Genomic DNA, 21,157 nt, shown 5'->3' with positions numbered 1-21,157 from the left:
CATCACCAAGCTCAGGTAATACTGAACAAGATGGAACAGAGGTCTGATTCAGTATAAAGCAGCTTCATGGAACAATGCATCCAAATGTTTTCTCCAAAAGTTGAAGTGGAACATTCTAATGGGTGTAGGTTGCAGGTCGGGGAATGTTTCTCATCTCCCTTTGCTGGTTTACCTCCATGTTCAGAGAATTCAAGGTAGCTGACGAACCCATGCTACTATTGTTCAAGATTAAGGCCAAGCAAGAGCCACAGAACTAGCTCTTTTCATATGCAGCTCGCTCCAGGAATGAAGAGGCCTTCCACCTCACAGTCAGAGGTTTTTAGACTAGAAATATACACTTTCAAAGAATGGTAAAATATCACAAGTTGTTCAAACAATGCCATGCGGAAAACAGTGTTGCCTGGAATAATATAAAATAGGCTTTGTGCAAAAGTGAGGGAGGGGGGAATGAAAATGTAAGGCAAGTGCACATTGATTCCACACCAGCAGAGCATTGCCCCCATCTAGAAAGTCACAAGGAAGGCCAACTCCTGCACCTCCTCCTTTTAGAGTAACTCAAGTTTAAAGAACAACCTGCAATAGAGCACAAAGGAAGCAGGGGTACTCTGCAAAGAAAGAGATGAGCCATCTTGTGTGCTGGAAGGAAAGCTGGAAAAAGTGTAAAGCAAGGTAACTAGACTGATCAGGAGGTTGAAACATCTCCCTTATGAAGAAAAGCTACAATGCATGGGGCTTTCTAGCATGGTAGCGGGGGCACATGATTGAGGTTTATAAAATTATCCATGGTATGGGGGGAGAGGAAGCAATGTTTTTATCCCTCTCCCACAGAACTAGAACCAGGGCTCCAATCAATTGAAATTGGTGAGAGAATTAGGAAGGATAAAAGGAGGCACAGTTTCATACAGTGCATAAACAGTCTTTGGAATTCATGGCCACAATACGCAGGTTTCTGCACAAACTCAAAAGGCTTTAAAAGCAGAATGGACAGATTCATGGAAGGCAGGTCTAACAATGGCTACTAGTCATGACGTCTGTGTGTTACTTTCAGGCTCAGAGGCAGTGTGCCCCTGAATGCCTGTTGTGGGAGAACAATAGCAGGAGAGAAGTGGGTCTTTCTCTCTTGCTTGTGACCTTCTCAGAGGCAGCTGGTGGGCCACTGTGGGCCACAGGATGCTGGACTAGATGAACCTCTGGCCATATCCAAAAGGGTTTTTTCTTATGTTCTGGGTAGTGCAGTGATTTCAGTGTTGAGCTTGGACCGGGAAGGCCCAATTTCAATATCTACCCAGTCATGAAATTTACTGGGTGACCTTGAGTCAGCCATCATCTCTCAAGCCCAGTGATTCCCAAACTGTGTGCCACGGCACCCAAGGGCACCACAGAGCACTCACAGGGGCACCGCCGGATGTCCCTGGCAGCCTCTTCTTACAGGCTCTCCCAGGTACCATCATCTTGAATCACACAAAGTCTTGTGCAATCCAAGATGGCAGCGCCCATGGCACTGGCACTGCCACAACAGGGCTCTGTGACCACAAGGCACTGTTACTGCAGTCAGTTTGGGAACCACTGCCTCAGCCTAATCTTCTCCATAGGGTTTTAATAAGAATGAAAAGAAGGGGACAAGTCCCCCCTTCACCCTGGGGGGGGGGGGAGTATCATCTTGGTCTTCTTGGCAAGAGGCCAGTGTACATAAATGTGATAATAAAGGGCTTTATTGAGTCATCATTGTTGTACCTTCAAAAGGACAGTTCTAGTCAAGAATTAACCAAAAAGAATCTTTCAGAGACAAGTCGCACAATTATACTAAACAAGAATCTAAGTTTTTAAACTACTAAGATGCTATTTAACATCTACATGAAACCGCTGGGAGAGGTCATCCGGGGGTTTGGAGTGGGGTGCCATCAATATGCTGATGACACCCAGCTCTATCTCTCCTTTCCTCCAGACTCCAGGGTGGCGGTTGAGGGCCTGGAGCGCTATCTGGAGGCAGTGAGGATCTGGATGGGGGCTAACAAGCTGAAATTAAATCTGGATAAGACAGAAGCTCTCCTGGTTCGGAAATCCTCGATGCAGGTGCTGGACTATCGGCTTGCGCTGAATGGGGTTGCACTCCCTCTGAAGGAGCAGGTCCGCAGCTTGGGGGTCCACCTGGACTCGCAGCTGCTCCTGGATTCCCAGGTGGCGGCTGTGGCAAGGGGGGTCTTCGCTCAGCTTCGGCTGGTGCGCCAGCTGCGGCCGTACTTGGATCGTGCCGACCTGGCCACGGTGATCCATGCCTCGGTGACATCGAGATTAGATTACTGTAACGCGCTCTATGTGGGGCTGCCCTTGAAGACGGTTCGGAAACTGCAACTAGTGCAGAATGCGGCGGCCCGCGTGGTTACTGGAGGTAGACGGTTCGACTCTGTCAGTCCGCTCCTCCAGCGGCTGCACTGGCTGCCCATTCGTTTCCGGGCCCAATTCAAGGTGCCGGTATTGACCTTTAAAGCCCTATACTGCTCTGGACCAGGGTATCTTAGAGATCGCCTGCTCCCGTACAATCCGGCTCGCCCTCTCAGGTCATCAGAGAAGGCCTTTTTACAAGTGCCGCCGCCTAGGGAGGTACATGGGGCGGCTGCAAGAAATAGGGCCTTCTCAGTAGTGGCACCAACGCTATGGAACTCCCTTCCCCTTGACTTAAGAATGGCTCCCTCTCTTGAGACCTTTCGGCAAGGCCTGAAGACCCTTCTGTTTAAACAGGCCTTCTGAGTTCTCGGCCTTTTAACATCTTTTTAACATCTTTTAATATTTTTTACAGGCCTGATTCTTTTATGACTTGCTGCTGCTCTATGCTCTTTTTACCTATTTTTGTACTCTGACTGCTGTTTTTTATGATGTGTTAATATGTTTTTATCTGTTTTTAAATTGTTTTTAATATGTTGTAAGCCGCCTTGAGTCCCTTCGGGGAGAAAGGCGGGGTAAAAATAAAGTTAATAATAATAATAATAATAATAATAATAATAATAATAATAATAATAATATTATTATTATTATTTTTATTATTTTTATTATTATTATTACTCAAACACCCTGAGCCTACAGGTGACAAGGTTCACTGGAATAGGATACCCTCTTGGGCTCCAGAGCAGCTCCACCCCACCTAAGCAGTCTACTGGATTCTTCAGCCTCAGTCTTGACTGCATGCCCGACTTCCAGACTTGTTCTATTACTGGTATTGCTCCCTCTGCATCCAAGAGCTCACTGCATTTTCCCTCAGGCCCAGTTCCCAAGGGCTGGTTCCTCCTCCTTGCTACACTGTTGGCTCCTCAAGGACCAAACTAGTTGTTTGCGGAAACACAGTGTTAAAAGCTGGGCCTTCCAACCAGAAGCACCTCTTTGAAATAAACAAAAATAAGCCATGCGGGTGGGGGGGGGAGATCATGATAAGGACTGCAGGATGCCAAGAGCCAATTTTCTCCTCCCCCCCTCACACACGCATAGTTTTCTATCCCCCAAAAAACTGCACACTAATTTCAGACTAATTTGGTGTAATATTTTGTAAAAACAAGAAATAGATGTTTCTGATTTCAGGATGCTTTCCAACCAGTGCACCCTAAGACTTTCTAAGGCCTGAGGTCCCTGTAGTCGTGACTTCCCTCCATTGCCCTTTGTTGATAATCGATATAGTCACATCCTGGTACCAATAAAGTTCAGAGTCTATGCTACATTCATATTTTCTTTCCCACATCCATGCTCCCAGTTAATAACCTTTGGAACAACAAAAAAATCTTCTCTACAATAACCCCTTTATTTTACATCATTTTCTGCAGGAGTTCTGAGTGTCATAAACACGAACACCATCACAATTCATCTCCATTTCAAAGTCTTTTTATATTCTTAGACAAGTCAGACCTGGGTCTTTACTGATGAACCAATCATCGATCCATCAACTGTGACATTCCACCCTTTGCCATTTCGCCCCACAAAAAGAGAAATACACAAACGCTACAATGTTGAAATGCAAGTTGAAAATTCCCATTAAAGTGTCTTTTATATAATTAGATTGGAATGGAGGTGCAATGGTACCCATTGTAAGGAACTTCAAAGCAGCGATACCTGAGAAAATCATAACCCGTTTCAGTGTGCCCACAAGAAAAAAGGAACAGCTCTCGGGAGTATAAGAGTATATTAGTCTCTGTATGTAATGGGTTTTATTGGCCATATGGAACCTATATAAAAATTGTGTTGCAATGGATAGGTTTTGGAGTAAAGACAGGAATGTGACATGCACAAAACAATTTCTGTATAGGGCGAGCCATCTTTCTTACAAATGGGAAGAAGCCCAAAGCTGTTACCTGATTGGGTCACGGAGGAGTCCCAGTTCAAAGTGAAATCTGACGACTCACCCTCTTCGACTGGAAAACAAAAAGAAGTACAATTTTACATTCAACAAGAATTTCAAGAACAAGAGAAAAGCATTAATTGTGCCACACTCTACCAATCATATTACACCACAATACTCCTAAACTAGTCATTCTGTGTGTGCGCGCACGCGCATGTGTTTAATTTGGCATTTTTGCAACTACATGTGATTGTATGCGAGGGGTTCTACAATTCCACTTATCATCCCCACCTTTACAAGTGACCTATTGCCCTCTATGGAGCGTACAGGAATTGTTTCAGACTTCCTCTCTAGCTTAAAACTGGGGTGGGGAGTACACAACAGTGGAAAAGACCATCCTTTGAGTTGGCTCTAATGGTAGCAGGAGGCCACAGCCCTGGCGGTACCACTTTTAATTGTCCAAATGAGGTCCAGCATTTCTGTCTACCTGCTGAAGATAGACTGGTGGTTTCTACCAGGATTATGAGGTTATGGGAGGCAGAGCCTCTCCTGTCCTGTCCTGCTCCAATGAAAATAGCCTCAGAGCCTCATGCGCCTCCAATGAAAACAGTCTCACATACAGGGGGAGATTGTGGCAGCAACAGCTCAGCCCTCTGGTGATTGTGAATGTGCCCTACCCGTTTCTGAGTGGTTGCATGATCAACAGGGGAGGTTGAGCTGTCACTGCCACAAGCTCTATTCTCTGCAAGTGCTGCACTGTGGCCTCCCCTGAATGCCTTGTGGCACGACATCATCACATCCCTGAGCTCCACATGCTGTGCCTCCCCAGTCTTGGACCTCACTGCAGCACGTCACTGGTTTCTACTCAGGGGCACCTCTACATCCTGCAGCTGCAGGGTCCAAAGTTGGAGCTGGGGAGTGGGGGGATGCAGCAGGCTTTGCTCCTCCATCCTCAGCTAAACTGGACTTCTGAGGACCTCTGTGGATCAGTGCAGCTTTGGGGTGACCCCTGTCAGCTGCAATCCTATACTGATTTATTTAGAGTAAGCCCCCTTGAATATAATGAGGATCACTTTAAGTAAGCATGAGCTGAATTGTACAAAAGCGATCAGGCCAACCAACAGTTCTGTAGCCCTATATATACCTGCATGAAACATAAAAACAACTAACTTGCAGGCTCACCAACCCAAGTCATTGATAAACCTGTTTAAAGTGCTTTCCATACACAGGATACTTTACAAATCTTCATACAATATCCAGCCTCACGCAAACCTGAAGGGCAGGCCATCCACATATCAATTTCACTCAGGAAACACTGAGGCTAGTGGCAGAGATGTGAACCCCAATCTTCCAGAGCAGAGCAGAAATTTTGCCTAAACCAATTTCCCTTTGTCGTTGGATCAAAGCAGACAGTATCTAAAATACCAGTTCTGAACTCTTCAAGCTAAGTGCAGTCAAAAGTTTTACTATAATCAGGTGCAAAACCTCAATCGACAGCCTTATTATATTATAGGTCATATATGGATAAGTTTTTAGACAAGTTCTGCTCTTAACTGGGCACCAGTCCAGACTTCACCAAGTGAAGTCCAACTACACTTCTACAACACAGGCGACCAAAGCACAGATACACAATTTCAACCATGTATAATACCTTGAGCAGTTTATGGCCTTTAGATTAAATTTTTTATTTTCTGAAAGTCCATTGCCCCTTTCCCCCATGGGTCTAAAACCAGCCTTTTTGCTGACCTCCAAAAATTGATGGGGATGGCGTTAAAGAAATGGGAAAAAATAACCCTCTTTTTAATATGGATGATAAATGACCAATGTACTGTAATCAATACTCATCCACTATAATTTATGGACTTTTGATGGAAGGGTACGTTTACGACAAAAGCACCATTCAATTTTGCCTCTTTATTGAAACCAACATTTAGCCCCAGATCTTGTGAACACTGCTTTAAAATTTCTTCTTCTTCTTTTTTAAAAAGGCTACATCAAGAAAAGGGGTGATAATTTTTTACACTAGATCCCCTCCATTTAGTGGCGTTACTAGGGGGCACCGGGTGACGCACACTGGGAGGGCAACACGCTAAAATTGTGGTGGTTAGGAGTAACACCATCATATTATATACTGTTGGGTGTGGAATTTTCAGCAGAATACAATGCAGAAAACAGGAGTGAATTATCACCTTTTGATCAAAAGTTATTGGCAAAAAACCAGAAAACAACAAATGCATGGTGCACAATGTAAAGTGGAACCCAGCCGTATCATGTGTTTACTCGCGAGTAGGTGAACATGCCTTAGTCCATCTCAAAGGGCAGGCTGAGAGGAATCCAACAGCACCAGAATGGTCCTGATCCAATGAATGTAGCCCCAAAAAAACACCCGAGAAGGAGATCCCTCCCTCCAAGCTGGCGAATGTATTGACCCCTATGGAAAGCGAAACTAAGCCACATGGTCGCGTTTACTCGCAAGTAAGCAAACGTGCCTTGGCTCCTGGGCAGTTCAGGCAAAGGCAACTGTGAGGCCACCAGAATGGTCCTGATTTGATGCAAATAGAGCTCAACAAATATTCCAGAAGGCAGCTCTCCCCCCCCCCCCAATAAAAAGAATGAAACAGAGGCTTGACAGAATAAGGTGAATCTTTTTGTTTTAGGCTGCAATCCTATCCACACTTTCCTGGGAGTAAGCCCCACTGACTATAATGGGACTTCTGACTAGACAGGCATAGGATTGGGCTCTCAGATTTGTAAAGCCAGGTGGGTCCTGATAGTGATATGCTTGAAATATAAGAACTTAAATTGAACTGGGTATTGGGTAGAGGTGAAAATCTTACTGATTCTTTTTTTTTGGGGGGGGGGTATTGCAGGCAGGCTACAGAGAAAATTCACTTGGTGGAACAGGGCTGGCTTTCCCTTATTTATTTTACTTTAATTTATTTATAATTATTTTAATTTACTTTATGATGGGTCCTGGACAGATTGTCATTCTAAAAAGCGGGTCCCAGTGCTAAAAGTTTGAGATCTGCTCCAATAAGATGTTAGTAAGTTGACACCCAGAAGGGAGGTGACACCACTAGTGTCCAAAACCACAGTTGGCAAAAATAATACCATCATATTATATATCAATCAATGTGTAATTTCATGCAGAACGCAATGAAACAAACTGTGTTGAAATATCTTTATTCTATCAAAAGGTAAAGCCAAAAAAACCAGTGGGGGCGGGGCAATGGTAGATCACCATGCCCACCACTGGGGTGTTGCCCCGCCCACTGCATGGCCTCCGGCACCAACTGACGCAAACCCTAGTGACGCCACTGCCTCCAGCCATGTCTTGGTTCTGATCCAAATTAGGATATCAATACCACTGCAGTTGTTTTATAAGACAAAAAAAAAGAAGCAACAAAACTACCTGGGAGTTTCAATTATGAAACAACCTAATGTAATCTCATTGCGAGAGCCATTTCAGATTAGAATATGAGAATAAATCAGTATGTTCACCTATCACTGGCATCCTTCAGTCTCAGAGGACTATGGTATCGCGCTCTGAAAAGTGGTTCTGGAACAATGTTCACCTAATGGTTCATCTAGATCAGTTTGATCAAAATTGAGTGGTCATCAATCTCCAGGGTATCAGGAGATTTTTCCAGCCTTACCTGGAGATACCACAGACTGAATGCAAGGCAGGAAACACAAAATTGGTGCTTTAATGCTCTAGTTCTAAATCAGGGGACTCTAAACTATGATCTGGGTACAACATTCAGGCTGCCACAAGGTTTTATCTAGCCTGTAACTTTTTTTGTCAGAGTACTCACTAGTTGGATATTTTTTACTCATTATATATCATTTCTCAGCTTAGGCACAGCTTTGTTTCTTTGTAATTGTCACATTTCTCTTTTGTTCTGAATTATATCATGCTGATTACAAAAAAAAAAGATTCAAGTAAAACATATTCATTCATTCAAATTTCAATCATTCATTTATAAAACTGATTTTTTTTGCAGCCTGCAAAAATGTGTAAAATATATGATGTGGTCCTCATACTGAACAGTTTGAAGACCCCTGCTCTGAACTATGACTTCTCCTTCTTTCTCAGGTCAGGTCAATGCCAACACTAAATATCTGAGTTTACGAAACGGTCTTCTAACCAATTTGAACCAGAGGAAGAACAAAATCCTTTGCTAGCTCGAAGTTCCTTCCAACAACTGACAAATCTAAAAGACTTATCTTCTGCTTCTTACCTCTTGAGTGAAGCCAGAATATGCTCTGGATTTTACATTCTGCACAAGATTCCATACGTATGCGAAAATGCAGCATGAGCAACAGTAGCAGTTGCCTCCATGTCTCAGACAGTTCATATTAATGTGTTCACTAATAACTGGAATATCTTAAAATACTTTTCAGATTTCTATCTGTTCTAGAAGTATGTTACTACATTAGTTCCCCAAGTTATGGAGAGCTGCATCAAAACTCTCTTTCTCACATAGTACATCCTCTGTGGTACTTTCATGCAGGCATGATAACGCCAGGTCAGCAAGAGCCAGCTGTTTCCAAACAAGTATGTTCCAACTTCCGTACAGGTAAGGAAACAAACATCCCCTTGCCCTGAGGATGCCTCCCTCTGCCCTCCCACTGCAAGACGTGGTGCACGCCCCATTGGCATGGCTGCATCCACACTGGGAAGTTGGATAGGATTGGACCCTTAGTGTAGGCCCAGATATCTATATGGAGGATAATATCTAGAATAGAAGCAAAAGCACAAAGGTTCTGTTATTGGTCAATCACTCAATGAAGCGCTTAAGAACTTGTTCAATTCAAATACAGTACACTGAGTAAATAATTAAAACAAGTAGTACTGTGGACCATTATTAGTTCACATACTTACATGGTTCATGTAAGCACTCTTTGGGAAGTCGGCAAAGAATATTTGTTCCGCTACAGACCAGAAATAACCCACCTTTGGGTGGGATGTACGTATGTATGTTAGTAGGACATAACTATGTAACTCACAGAAACCCAACCCATGAGCCCTTTGAATACACTGTAGGTTACAAGACTTATTTGTTTTAAAATACGTATACAACCATGTCCTGTTGCCCAGGAATTGCTGTATGTAGTTTAAGCGATGGCTCATGTATCTTCATTTTATTTGTCATTATGTTTATCCAGCTGTCAAGAAAAATTATCTCCATTTATCATCATCAATTATTATTATTAATTATTCAAGTCCCATTTTGGCACATGGAACTGTACAACCTCCAAAGAGGAGCTTGCTCAGCTGCCTTGCTGTTTTTAAGCGGGTCTGGTTCTAATCAGTGCCTAGAAGGGTGACTGCCTAGAAACCACATGTATGGTGGCTTGAATTTCATCATGGAAGAAAGGCGGGACTTAATTGCAAAAAAAACAAAAAAAAACACCCATAAAACACTTTCCACAGCAACATTTGCCATCATTTCTTTAGGGATACTGGTCTACTGCAGCAGTTCCCAAAGTGTGCATGTTCACAGCATGCAGCTCCCAGAAGTGATTGGCAATGACATCATCGTCAGTCACTTCCAGGTTCAGAGACATCGCAAGCCACTTCAAACAGCGGTAAGGATGTCAGAGCATGCGGGGGCTTTTCGCAGCATGCAGTTTTTGTTCACTGGAGGTCTTTCCACTATGCTGAGTCTCCAACCACTGCTTGGAATGGCACAAATAGCCAGGGCAGGAGACAACCCATCACACCCCAGCAAGTGCCTCAAGTCGCTGAGGCAAGTGCCAGGGTTGGTGGTCTACTGCATAATATAGGTTGCATATTGCTGGTCTATTGCATAATCTAGGTTGAGAGGAGCCAAATAAATATGGTACTTTCCATCCGAAGCGGTGTCCACATCATTAATTGTCCAGGAGAGTCTAGCAGACACTCCTGAGGCGAGAGCTACGGACCCATATTCTCAACAACACTGGCATGTCTACAGCAGAGCAGAGACCCTCTGGTGAGTAGTTCCATCCTGTGCCACTGCAATGTTATTTCATAAGTGAGAAGGACTGGAAGGAGGAAAGTCACGGGGTCAAGCTGTAGCCACTATGACAATGGAGAAAAGCTGCTGCATTTGGAACCTAAAATGATAGGTTTGCTTGAACTGGGGATGTTTTAAAGTTCAAGAATCTCCACTAGGATGGTCTCCTTTTAAGCGCAACTGCCTTTAGGTTTTTGAGGAGTGTAGACACGCAGTAATCTGGCATTTGCTAAACCCCACGGCAAGGCTCAGTTTGAATGGTGGCCCTTAGCCAGATTTTTCTTGCCACCCCTTAATAGGGCCATTATACATTGCCCCTTTCATGGCCGGGCAGGCCCGTGAAAGAGACAAGAGGGTGTTTTACACGGCTTATTTAGCTAGTTCACAGCCTAAACTCATGCAGGTTCTTGAGCCGCTTTTCTCCAAAGTCTGTAATGGGGATTGGCAGAGTGTACATGTTGACTGGGGAGGGGGTATGTTTTGTTCTGCAGGCAAAAGCCAGCTTTTAGAAAGGAAAAACGAGGGAATGGAATCCAGACAGCTAAAGCAGTCTGAGACAAGGGGGAGGGGGGACAGAAGGGAATATATTGTTAATTTAGACTCAAAGAAAAGTTTTATTTTTTTTAAAGTATAGGAAGAAAAAATGCAAAGAGAAAGACAAAACAAAACAAAATAGGATACCACTAGCAGGTTTATGCAAAGAACTAATTAATGGTGACCAAATTATCCAGGACATTAATATTCCAGTGAAACCTATCTCATTCCCTGCTTTCCAGACACAGCAGGGAAAATTAAGAATCAATGAGACACAGAGCTCAGCTTGGGAGGCTAAGCCTCCCGCCCAAGTTGCCATGCACTGGACAGGGAATGACCTGCCCAGGTCACCTGCCGGGGCTTGCGGAGTCCCTGTGCTACTGTTCCATTAACCCCATCCAGTGAGCAGAAAATTGGGCAAGAAGTTTCACCTCCCAAGTCAAGCTCTGCACGCTCAGCAACCTGGAAGTTCCATGGTGACATCATCGCCAAGTGTTCAGCCCCTTTAAAGGGAAAAGTTGCCAATCCCTGATCTAGTGATGTCAGAACTGACAAACCATGGTTTGCAAGTGGCTAGTGAAGCAAAAAGCATAGCACAAACAGCCTGAAGTGCTGTGCAGAAGTAAAAAAAGAAGTGCACAAGCAGCTTTAAACTATAATTTGCCTTTATGTTTGAAAATCCGCCCTACAACCACTGGTTAAACTATGGATGGAACCTTATATCTGCACTAGTGTTAACCATAGTTAGTTTTAACTAAGATTTGCAAAACTAGCTTCTAACCATGTCTTTAAAACATGCAATTACTGTAATGCTGCACAGGATCTAAGACTAACTTGAAAGGAGAATTCACATGGATTCTGGAGGAAAAATCCATCACGGGTTCCAAGCCATGATGTGTATGTGCAACCTCCTGATTTTAGAAATGCCAGATGCAAGGGAGGGCACCAGGATGCAGGTCTCTTGCTGTCTTGTGTGCTCACTGGGGCATTTGGTGGGCCACTGTTAGATACAGGAAGCTGGACTAGATGGGCTTATGGCCTGATCCAGCGGGGCCATTCTTATGCTCTTAATGTGTAAACCCACAATTTGTGTTTTATCTTCTAACCATGGCTACCCAGGTCATCTGTGCTGGGATACTGTACTTGAAAGTGGGTCCTTATGTTACAGGCTGGGGCTTGAAGACTTAAAGACTACAGCAATAGACCATACTGATTTTATACATGACATAATGTTGAGGCTTCAGATTCTATGACATAGATCCCATGTATTTTCCCCCCCCCACCAAGATCCAGTTATGTAGCAGGAAAGAAGAATCAAATATTCCAGAAAATCATAAAAGGTGAAAAAGCCAGAAAGTGACACTTTAAAAAAAGATTTGGAGGGAGGATTTTCAATGGTCCCCTTATATTAAAACGCACACACACAAAAACTTTCATTTAAAGATTGACACATTGGGAAAAATAATGATCTACACCCATCCCTTTATCTTTTAACTCAAACAGGTTGATTTTAGATCTTGCTCCTTACCAGCTCCTGAGTATTCTCACTCATCCACAGAAATCTAAAATAACTTTCAAGTCTTTTAGAAAGGGGTCTTCTTTTTTTTTTTTAAACAGGACAATGTGGTACAGTGGAGGAAAAGTTTTGATGTGGGAGATCGCAAGCCATACATCTCAGTGGGTGGCCACAACTTCAAATGACACTCACAAGGTTGAGAACACAGATCATACTTCGAAGAATCATTAATGAACATAAACAAAACCTGTCTACTTGTGGTATCTGTTACAAAGCCACAACCTAGTCCAGACTACATCCAACAGCAATATGAATACTGTACACCTTTCAGGACTCTGGTTGCAAAATAGCAAGTGGACATGAGAGATGCCTAACTTTTGCTTTCTTAATGAATTACTCTGATGAACTTTGTCCTTTCAGAAATATGTACAAGGAGGTTCAGCCACATTGAATTCTTAGTTACATTTGCCTCTCATTAAAAAAAAAACATTCATTAATTGAAACCCATTAAACTATACTATTCCTAGAATTATAAATCAATCTTCACCCAGATTTTCACACTTCAGGCTTTAAAACACACACACACACACACACACACACACACACACTACAATCCCTGGGAGTTAAGACTTTCTTTTCCACTAGCTAGCTATTTTCCTGAGTAGGAAGTACAGGAAAGGGGGGAGACCATTTTATCTGCGGGGCCTGTACAAGAGGGACGGGCTCCATTTGAACCAGAATGGAACCAGACTGCTGGCGCATAACATTAAAAAGGTGGCAGAGCAGCTTTTAAACTGATCCCTGGGGGAAGGCCGACAGGAGCCGAGGGGCATCCGGTTCGGGACTCCTCATCCCTATGCGATGAGGATGGGGAGGTTAGAGAACAACAAGACAAAGGCAGGGTAGGAGAAGAAATTGGGAAAGGTAGGGAGATGGGATGTGATAGACAGTTTGGCACAATGAGAGGATGCGGGGACAAAGGAGCGAATAAGCAGCCCATCCTGGGGCATTCCGTGTATAAAAGCTTTTATGCGAACGCCCGAAGTCTACGAGCAAAGGTGGGAGAACTGGAATGTCTGGTGACAAGGGAAAATATTGACATAGTGGGCATAACGGAAACCTGGTGGAATGCGGAGAATCAGTGGGATACCGCAATCCCGGGCTATAAACTCTACAGGAGGGACAGGCAGGGGCGTGTTGGAGGTGAGGTGGCCCTTTATGTTAAGGAAGGGATAGAATCCAGCAAAGTAGAGATTGAAGGTGGGTCCGACTCCACCATAGAATCTCTGTGGGTTAAATTACCAGGCTTGAGCAGCGATGTAATACTGGGGGTGTGCTATCGTCCTCCAGACCAGAAATCTGATGGGGACCTTGAAATGAGGAAACAGATCAGGGAGGTGACAAGGAAGGACAGGGTTGTAATCATGGGGGACTTCAATTATCCTCATATTGACTGGGTCAATTTGTGTTCTGGTCACAATAAGGAAACCGGATTTCTTGACGTGCTAAATGACTGTGGCTTAGATCAGCTAGTCACGGAGCCCACCAGAGGACAGGTGACTCTGGATTTAATTTTGTGCGGTACGCAGGACCTGGTTAGAGATGTAAACGTTACTGAGCCATTGGGGAACAGTGATCATGCTGCGATCCGTTTTGACGTGCACGTTGGGTGAAGAATACCAGGCAAATCTCTAACAAAAACCCTTGACTTCCGACGGGCGGACTTCCCTCAAATGAGGAGGCTGGTTAGAAGGAGGTTGAAAGGGAGGGTAAAAAGAGTCCAGTCTCTCCAGAGTGCATGGAGGCTGCTTAAAACAACAGTAATAGAGGCCCAGCAGAGGTGTATACCGCAAAGAAAGAAGGGTTCCACTAAATCCAGGAGAGTGCCCGCATGGCTAACCAGCCAAGTTAGAGAGGCTGTGAAGGGCAAGGAAGCTTCCTTCCGTAAATGGAAGTCTTGCCCTAATGAAGAGAATAAAAAGGAACATAAACTGTGGCAAAAGAAATGTAAGAAGGTGATAGGGGAGGCCAAGCGAGACTATGAGGAACGCATGGCCAGCAACATTAAGGGGAATAATAAAAGCTTCTTCAAATATGTTAGAAGCAGGAAACCCGCCAGAGAAGCGGTTGGCCCTCTGGATGGTGAGGGAGGGAAAGGGGAGATAAAAGGAGACTTAGAGATGGCAGAGAAATTAAATGAGTTTTTTGCATCTTTCTTCACGGCAGAAGACCTCGGGCAGATACTGCTGCCCAAACGGCCCCTCCTAACCGAGGAGTTAAGTCAGATAGAGGTTAAAAGAGAAGATGTTTCAGACCTCATTGATAAATTAAAGATCAATAAGTCACCGGGCCCTGATGGCATACACCCAAGGGTTATTAAGGAATTGAAGAATGAAGTTGCAGATCTCTTGACTAAGGTATGCAACTTGTCCCTCAAAACGGCCACGGTGCCAGAAGATTGGAGGATAGCAAATGTCACGCCTATTTTTAAAAAGGGAAAGAGGGGGGACCCGGGAAACTATAGGCCGGTCAGCCTAACATCTATACCGGGTAAGATGGTGGAATGCCTCATCAAAGATAGGATCTCAAAACACATAGACGAACAGGCCTTGCTGAGGGAGAGTCAGCATGGCTTCTGTAAGGGTAAGTCTTGCCTCACAAACCTTATAGAATTCTTTGAAAAGGTCAACAGGCATGTGGATGCGGGAGAACCCGTGGACATTATATATCTGGACTTTCAGAAGGCGTTTGACACGGTCCCTCACCAAAGGCTACTGAAAAAACTCCACAGTCAGGGAATTAGAGGACAGGTCCTCTCCTGGATTGAGAACTGGTTGGAGGCCAGGAAGCAGAGAGTAGGTGTCAATGGGCAATTTTCACAATGGAGAGAGGTGAAAAGCGGTGTGCCCCAAGGATCTGTCCTGGGACCGGTGCTTTTCAACCTCTTCATAAATGACCTGGAGACAGGGTTGAGCAGTGAAGTGGCTAAGTTTGCAGACGACACCAAACTTTTCCGAGTGGTAAAGACCAGAAGTGATTGTGAGGAGCTCCAGAAGGATCTCTCCAGACTGGCAGAATGGGCAGCAAAATGGCAGATGCGCTTCAATGTCAGTAAGTGTAAAGTCATGCACATTGGGGCAAAAAATCAAAACTTTAGATATAGGCTGATGGGTTCTGAGCTGTCTGTGACAGATCAGGAGAGAGATCTTGGGGTGGTGGTGGACAGGTCGATGAAAGTGTCGACCCAATGTGCGGCAGCAGTGAAGAAGGCCAATTCTATGCTTGGGATCATTAGGAAGGGTATTGAGAACAAAACGGCTAGTATTATAATGCCGTTGTACAAATCGATGGTAAGGCCACACCTGGAGTATTGTGTCCAGTTCTGGTCGCCGCATCTCAAAAAAGACATAGTGGGAATGGAAAAGGTGCAAAAGAGAGCGACTAAGATGATTACGGGGCTGGGGCACCTTCCTTATGAGGAAAGGCTACGGCGTTTGGGCCTCTTCAGCCTAGAAAAGAGACGCTTGAGGGGGGACATGATTGAGACATACAAAATTATGCAGGGGATGGACAGAGTGGATAGGGAGATGCTCTTTACACTCTCACATAATACCAGAACCAGGGGACATCCACTAAAATTGAGTGTTGGGCGGGTTAGGACAGACAAAAGAAAATATTTCTTTACTCAGCGCGTGGTCGGTCTGTGGAACTCCTTGGCACAGGATGTGGTGCTGGCGTCTAGCCTAGACGCCTTTAAAAGGGGATTGGACGAGTTTCTGGAGGAAAAATCCATTATGGGGTACAAGCCATGATGTGTATGCGCAACCTCCTGATTTTAGGAATGGGTTAAGTCAGAATGCCAGATGTAGGGGAGAGCACCAGGATGAGGTCTCTTGTTATCTGGTGTGCTCCCTGGGGCATTTGGTGGGCCGCTGTGAGATACAGGAAGCTGGACTAGATGGGCCTATGGCCTGATCCAGTGGGGCTGTTCTTATGTTCTTATGTTAAGTTAATGGACAGCTGTTTCCTCCACCAATCCTAGTGCTTTTCACAAGATGTGGCCATGCTGATTCAGCACATCCAATATACAAACCAATCAGGAATCGCACGAGTCCCCAGTTCATTCTCTTCTGGTTCAAAGAGACTAGCAGGAGCAGCACAGATGACAGTGACAGGACCAAACAAGACACCATTGCACCAAATCTTTGTACACCCAATTCTCTCCTCTTGGAAGTGCTTTCATGCACCAAATGGATCCACTCCTACAGGTTTAGGGTGTGTTCGCATATATACCAAACAGCGTTAGGAAGTATGCAAGAAAATTGTGCAAGTGTCTGTACACAAGTAAAGGCTGCAGAACCACAGGAAAGTACAAGTGGCAGAATGTCCTATTTAGGCATGTGTACTTGGGTTTGGGATGGAAGTGCCCAGCATTATGTACAGATATTACCACACTTACAGCACAAACCTATGCATGCCTACACAGATGTATGTTCAGAGGGACTTACTGTCAGGTAAGTGTGCATAGGATTACAACCTTAAACGTAGGTAAATGTGCACTATTATGTTTACAGTTGTGTATACTAACACATATATATCCGTCATAAATACTGTATATCCCTTATAAAATACAGAATATATAAACATATCCTTTATAAAAAGTGAACCTAATATAAGGATATTGTTCAACCAATTCAACAATTCTAAATGCACTTGCACAGAAGAAACTGCTGCATTTTCAATGAAATTTCCAAGTAAACGAATTGTATCAGTGTATAAGTTTGCATTCAATTACGAACAGTGTATTATTGGGTAGGGGGTGCACATGCCTGCCCATCCACAAGTGAGTGCGCTAATATTCCCACTCCTCTCGCATTTTAATACTTGTAGCTCCCCAGATGAAAATATACATATTCTTGTTAAGGAAGAAAAATAATGCAGAGTATAAATTTGCATTTATGATCTCTTCTGATTCCTAAGTCTCCTTTTTAAATAACAAAATCAACAAACTATTTAGTACAGGCTTTCAAGTAAGGAGAGAAAGGGGCTTGTGTTTGTGCCAACATACTCGAAGCAATAAAAATTAAAAAGCAAACTTAACTACCTAAGGAGAGATGGCCACAGTACTGGAAAAAATATAAGGATGAATTAAAAGCAGAACTAAAATGGTTTCTGGAATGTAGCCTATTCTACAATAGCCTCCATGAGATCTGCAGGGCTACTCTAAGGTAAATCATATGGGAATTGCGGTCTAACTCCATGCTACATTGTCTTCACATGGGAGTGCTCTTATACATCACCGCTATGTCTTAAAATGACACATAGGAATGGTTAATGCACTGTGCTGATTTGCTAAGACACAGATAGCACTCAACCAGCCCAAGTACCTTGAAAATACCAGTCTGTCTAAGCGGTAGCAGTTCTGCTGTATAGAAACCTATTTGGAGTCCTCAAAATGGGCTGGGATGAAATGAATCCAGTCTTGTAGACAAGTCATTTTCCCAAAGAAAGGAATAACCCCTTCCTGAGAGAGCGTGCCCATGTTGTAAGAATGTAACATGAGAAGTGGTTTTAAGAGGGAAATCTTAAGAGGCAGAACAGCTGGCTACATCCAAGAGTTTCTAAGCTTTTTCTGGCATTTTGGCTTTGTTGGGAATGCACGTGGTTGAGACTATTTCTACGTACAACAAAAAAAGAGTCCCTAAAATTGGGCAAAACTCGCCAATGCCCTGTGAGCAAGAGAAGGAAAAGCCAATGGTGTATAGAATCCCCAGTGCCATCTCCACCTCACTCTTACTTCTCCAGCTGGAAGTGGGCCCTTCCTCCCACGGGAGAGTAAAGAATGAGGAAGTCATCAGAGCTGAAAACAACCCCACTTTTCATTGTCTTAGGACCCAGTACTTCACAGCCACCGTGCTAATCTAGCACATGCTGCCAAAAGGCCAGCTGTCACAAAAGTGTCAGCAAGCACTTCATAACAGCTGAGTGGTAGCAAGCACCAGTGTGAAGGCCTGTGCGGGTGCATGCTGGCTTCTCGCTCTAGCAAAAGAGATACCTGGCACTGAAGAAGTTAAGTTCCATGGTGGGTGGTGCAGAAGTGAAATGGGAAGGGAAAAAGGGGAGGGGGTGTAACGGGACAGGGGGTAGCGGTGGGGCAGGGGTGGGTAGACCAGGCCCAAGGGCTGACAGGGACAGCGACAGAGGCTGGTGAAAGCCCAAGTAGCCCCATAACAGCTGCTGGGGCTTTCTCTGGGGCAAGGAGACAAATGGCCCCTTACTTCAGGAGGTACTCCAGCAGCCTTGTTTCCCAAGCTGGATATAACCATGGTTGTTTCAGCACCGCTGCAATGCAGTGCAAATAGCTTAGTTAGCACTGGAGCTGTTAGCGAGTTCCCTTTTTTCAGCTGATTTTATGTAAACCTCTCCAGGAGTCTCGTCAACTGAAGAGGGGGCTAAAACACTTAAAATGCACAAATAAATAAAAATTACACAGCTACGTTTCTAGAGATTTAATATTTTATTTGTGAATAGCTGCTCCCCGCACTGCCTGCCACAGGAGCCCCAACTAAAAGCTCAAAACACAGTGCACTAGAGGCAAAAAGAGAGTTCTCCAGTCGCTTAGGAAAACAACAGAAGCTCCTGTTTCAGAGCTTATACCTATATTTCCACTAGCTTCAGCACAGGGGATAGTTGTGCCCACAGAGTTAGCCCCTCCACTCCACGAATTTGGCTGGAAAAGATCTTCGAAGCAGGTCAACTTGATCTGTATGCTACAGCAGCAATGATCACAAGAAATTCCTGGATTGGGGCATGTGAGTGTAATCATAAACCTCCAGGTATGTTAGCAGTCCCACTAGAGTACCTAAAACTCCATGTGCAAGCATCAAATGGCCTAACTTGCCTCATTATACCTTTTTCCCATAAAATTCCATGATTGGGGGGTTTCACTCAAAATTCTACCCTAGACTTTTTTTTTTCCTTCTCTGTCTCTCTCCTTCTTTGCTGTGTTTTAAAAGATGGCATTTGCCTTTTCATTAATGTTACACATGAAAATGAAAGAGAAGGCGGAAGAGTTTCATATACCAGAACATATGTGCATCTACAGCAACAAATTTGATTGGGGGGAGGAGAGCCTAAATCACCCCCATAAAGGGGAAATAAATATTTTTTATGACTCCTTAACAACCTGTGCTTCATTCTAACATACCATAAATAGATTCCATCATTTTGTTACACATGCATTTTATTTTAAATACAGCTAAAATGAGAACACTCTTTAAAAAAATTGGCACAAAACACTGGAAGTGAGGGGGAAGGAGGGCATCTTTAAGACCCATTTTCTTAAATCCATTTTTAAAAGTCACTGTAAAAATTTCAAATCTTACCACTGATTTTTTTTTAAAGGAGCCCAAATGTTGTATAATTCTGAATGAATTTCCCCAGTGTGGCAGTCATAATATTTTTACAGTTAAAAGATTCACTGCCTTAATAAAGTGTGATTTGTGTATTTAGAAAAATTCATTAGAGCAGACATTACTGGGTTTGTTTTATTTATTTATTTTGCCGTCTAATTTGGGTACACGACTTCAAAAGAACGCTTTCAGCTTCCCAGCTCCTTAGTCACACACTAATAACATCTAATAATTAATAAAGACATGTAAATTCTTAACTCCCAGAACCATTTCAAACTTACTATCTTTACGCTTCATGTCGTGTCTCAGTTACTGATATCTGCATTACTTTGTTTTGTAAAATGCTGAAGGGACATATTCTTATCGCATCCCTTTGCTGGTGAATATTCAGACCAACATTATTAGGCCTCATGCAACTAACCAAAGCTCAGATAAATCAAGGTCTCCAGCTCAGAAGGCTACCAAAATTAGAACAGATTTTCTCGTTGCTTTAAATACACAAGCATGCTCCTGTGCATATACTTCACAAAAATGCAGAATTAGAGCCATACAAACCGGAGGCCTTGTAGTCATGAATCTGGTAAAAAAGACGGACCCTTAGGCTGCTGAGAAAGACCCACACTACTCACACCCCTAGTTTTAAGAAGATTTTTTGGGATGAAGTGGACACACACATACCCAACAGTCTTAATAACTTAAGTTATTTTGCACTGAATTTTAGCAGGCAGAAAGGCAACAGATGCTCAATTTAGGAAACATTACGATGATTCATTGGACAGTTCCAAAGTTTGGTAGGTACACTCATGCGCTCACAGAATCCCTGGTAAGCTTCTTGGTCAGGACTAACTATGTACATGAGGAGACACAGCTGAATGACAGAGTACCTGCTCTGACTGAAGATGGTTTCAGGATGAATCTCTATCATTTCTGGGTGCAGTTGGAAAGGCCCCTTGCCTATTTGGCAGCAGCTCTATAAACTGCCATTGTAGATCATTATTGATCTAGATCAGGGTTCTCCAAACCCTGGCCCGGGGGCCAGATGTGGCCCATGGTGAGCTTCTATCCAGCCCGCAGTCAGCCTCTTGTCCCCTGAAAGCCTCTGTCCCACTTGGCCGAACATGACTGGAGCTGTGCTCTGGTTGCATCTGGAGGGTGTTCTAAGGACCAGAGAGGCTGAATGAATGAGCCCACTCATCTAAGTTCCATCTTTAATTTATTCATATAAATTTTATATTTAAATTTTTTCTCTGGCCCTCTACACCGTGCCAGGTATTTAATGCGGCCCTCTGGCCAAAAAGTTTGGAGACCCCTGATCTAGATAAGTGTTTCTCAACATTTATCCACTGTTGTATGACTTTGCATGGTTCACCTG

The 21,157-nt window shown here is 43.8% G+C and overlaps 1 protein-coding gene across 2 annotated transcripts in view; it reads right to left on the bottom strand.

Annotated features, from left to right (window-relative positions):
• The window catches only part of ZNF423 (zinc finger protein 423), a 334,984-nt gene that overhangs the window by 272,184 nt on the left and 41,643 nt on the right, over nt 1-21,157 (bottom strand). For both annotated transcript variants that reach the window (XM_066637032.1, XM_066637033.1), the window contains exon 2: nt 4,335-4,394. In XM_066637032.1, coding sequence (XP_066493129.1) covers nt 4,335-4,394 — 60 coding nt within the window. The remainder of the gene's footprint in view (nt 1-4,334; nt 4,395-21,157) is intronic.

This window comes from Tiliqua scincoides, chromosome 9 (assembly GCF_035046505.1).
Source record: "Tiliqua scincoides isolate rTilSci1 chromosome 9, rTilSci1.hap2, whole genome shotgun sequence".
Classification (NCBI taxonomy): Eukaryota; Metazoa; Chordata; class Lepidosauria; order Squamata; family Scincidae; genus Tiliqua; species Tiliqua scincoides.
Note: the sequence above shows the minus strand (reverse complement) of the source record. Positions and strands in the feature narration are given on the sequence as shown.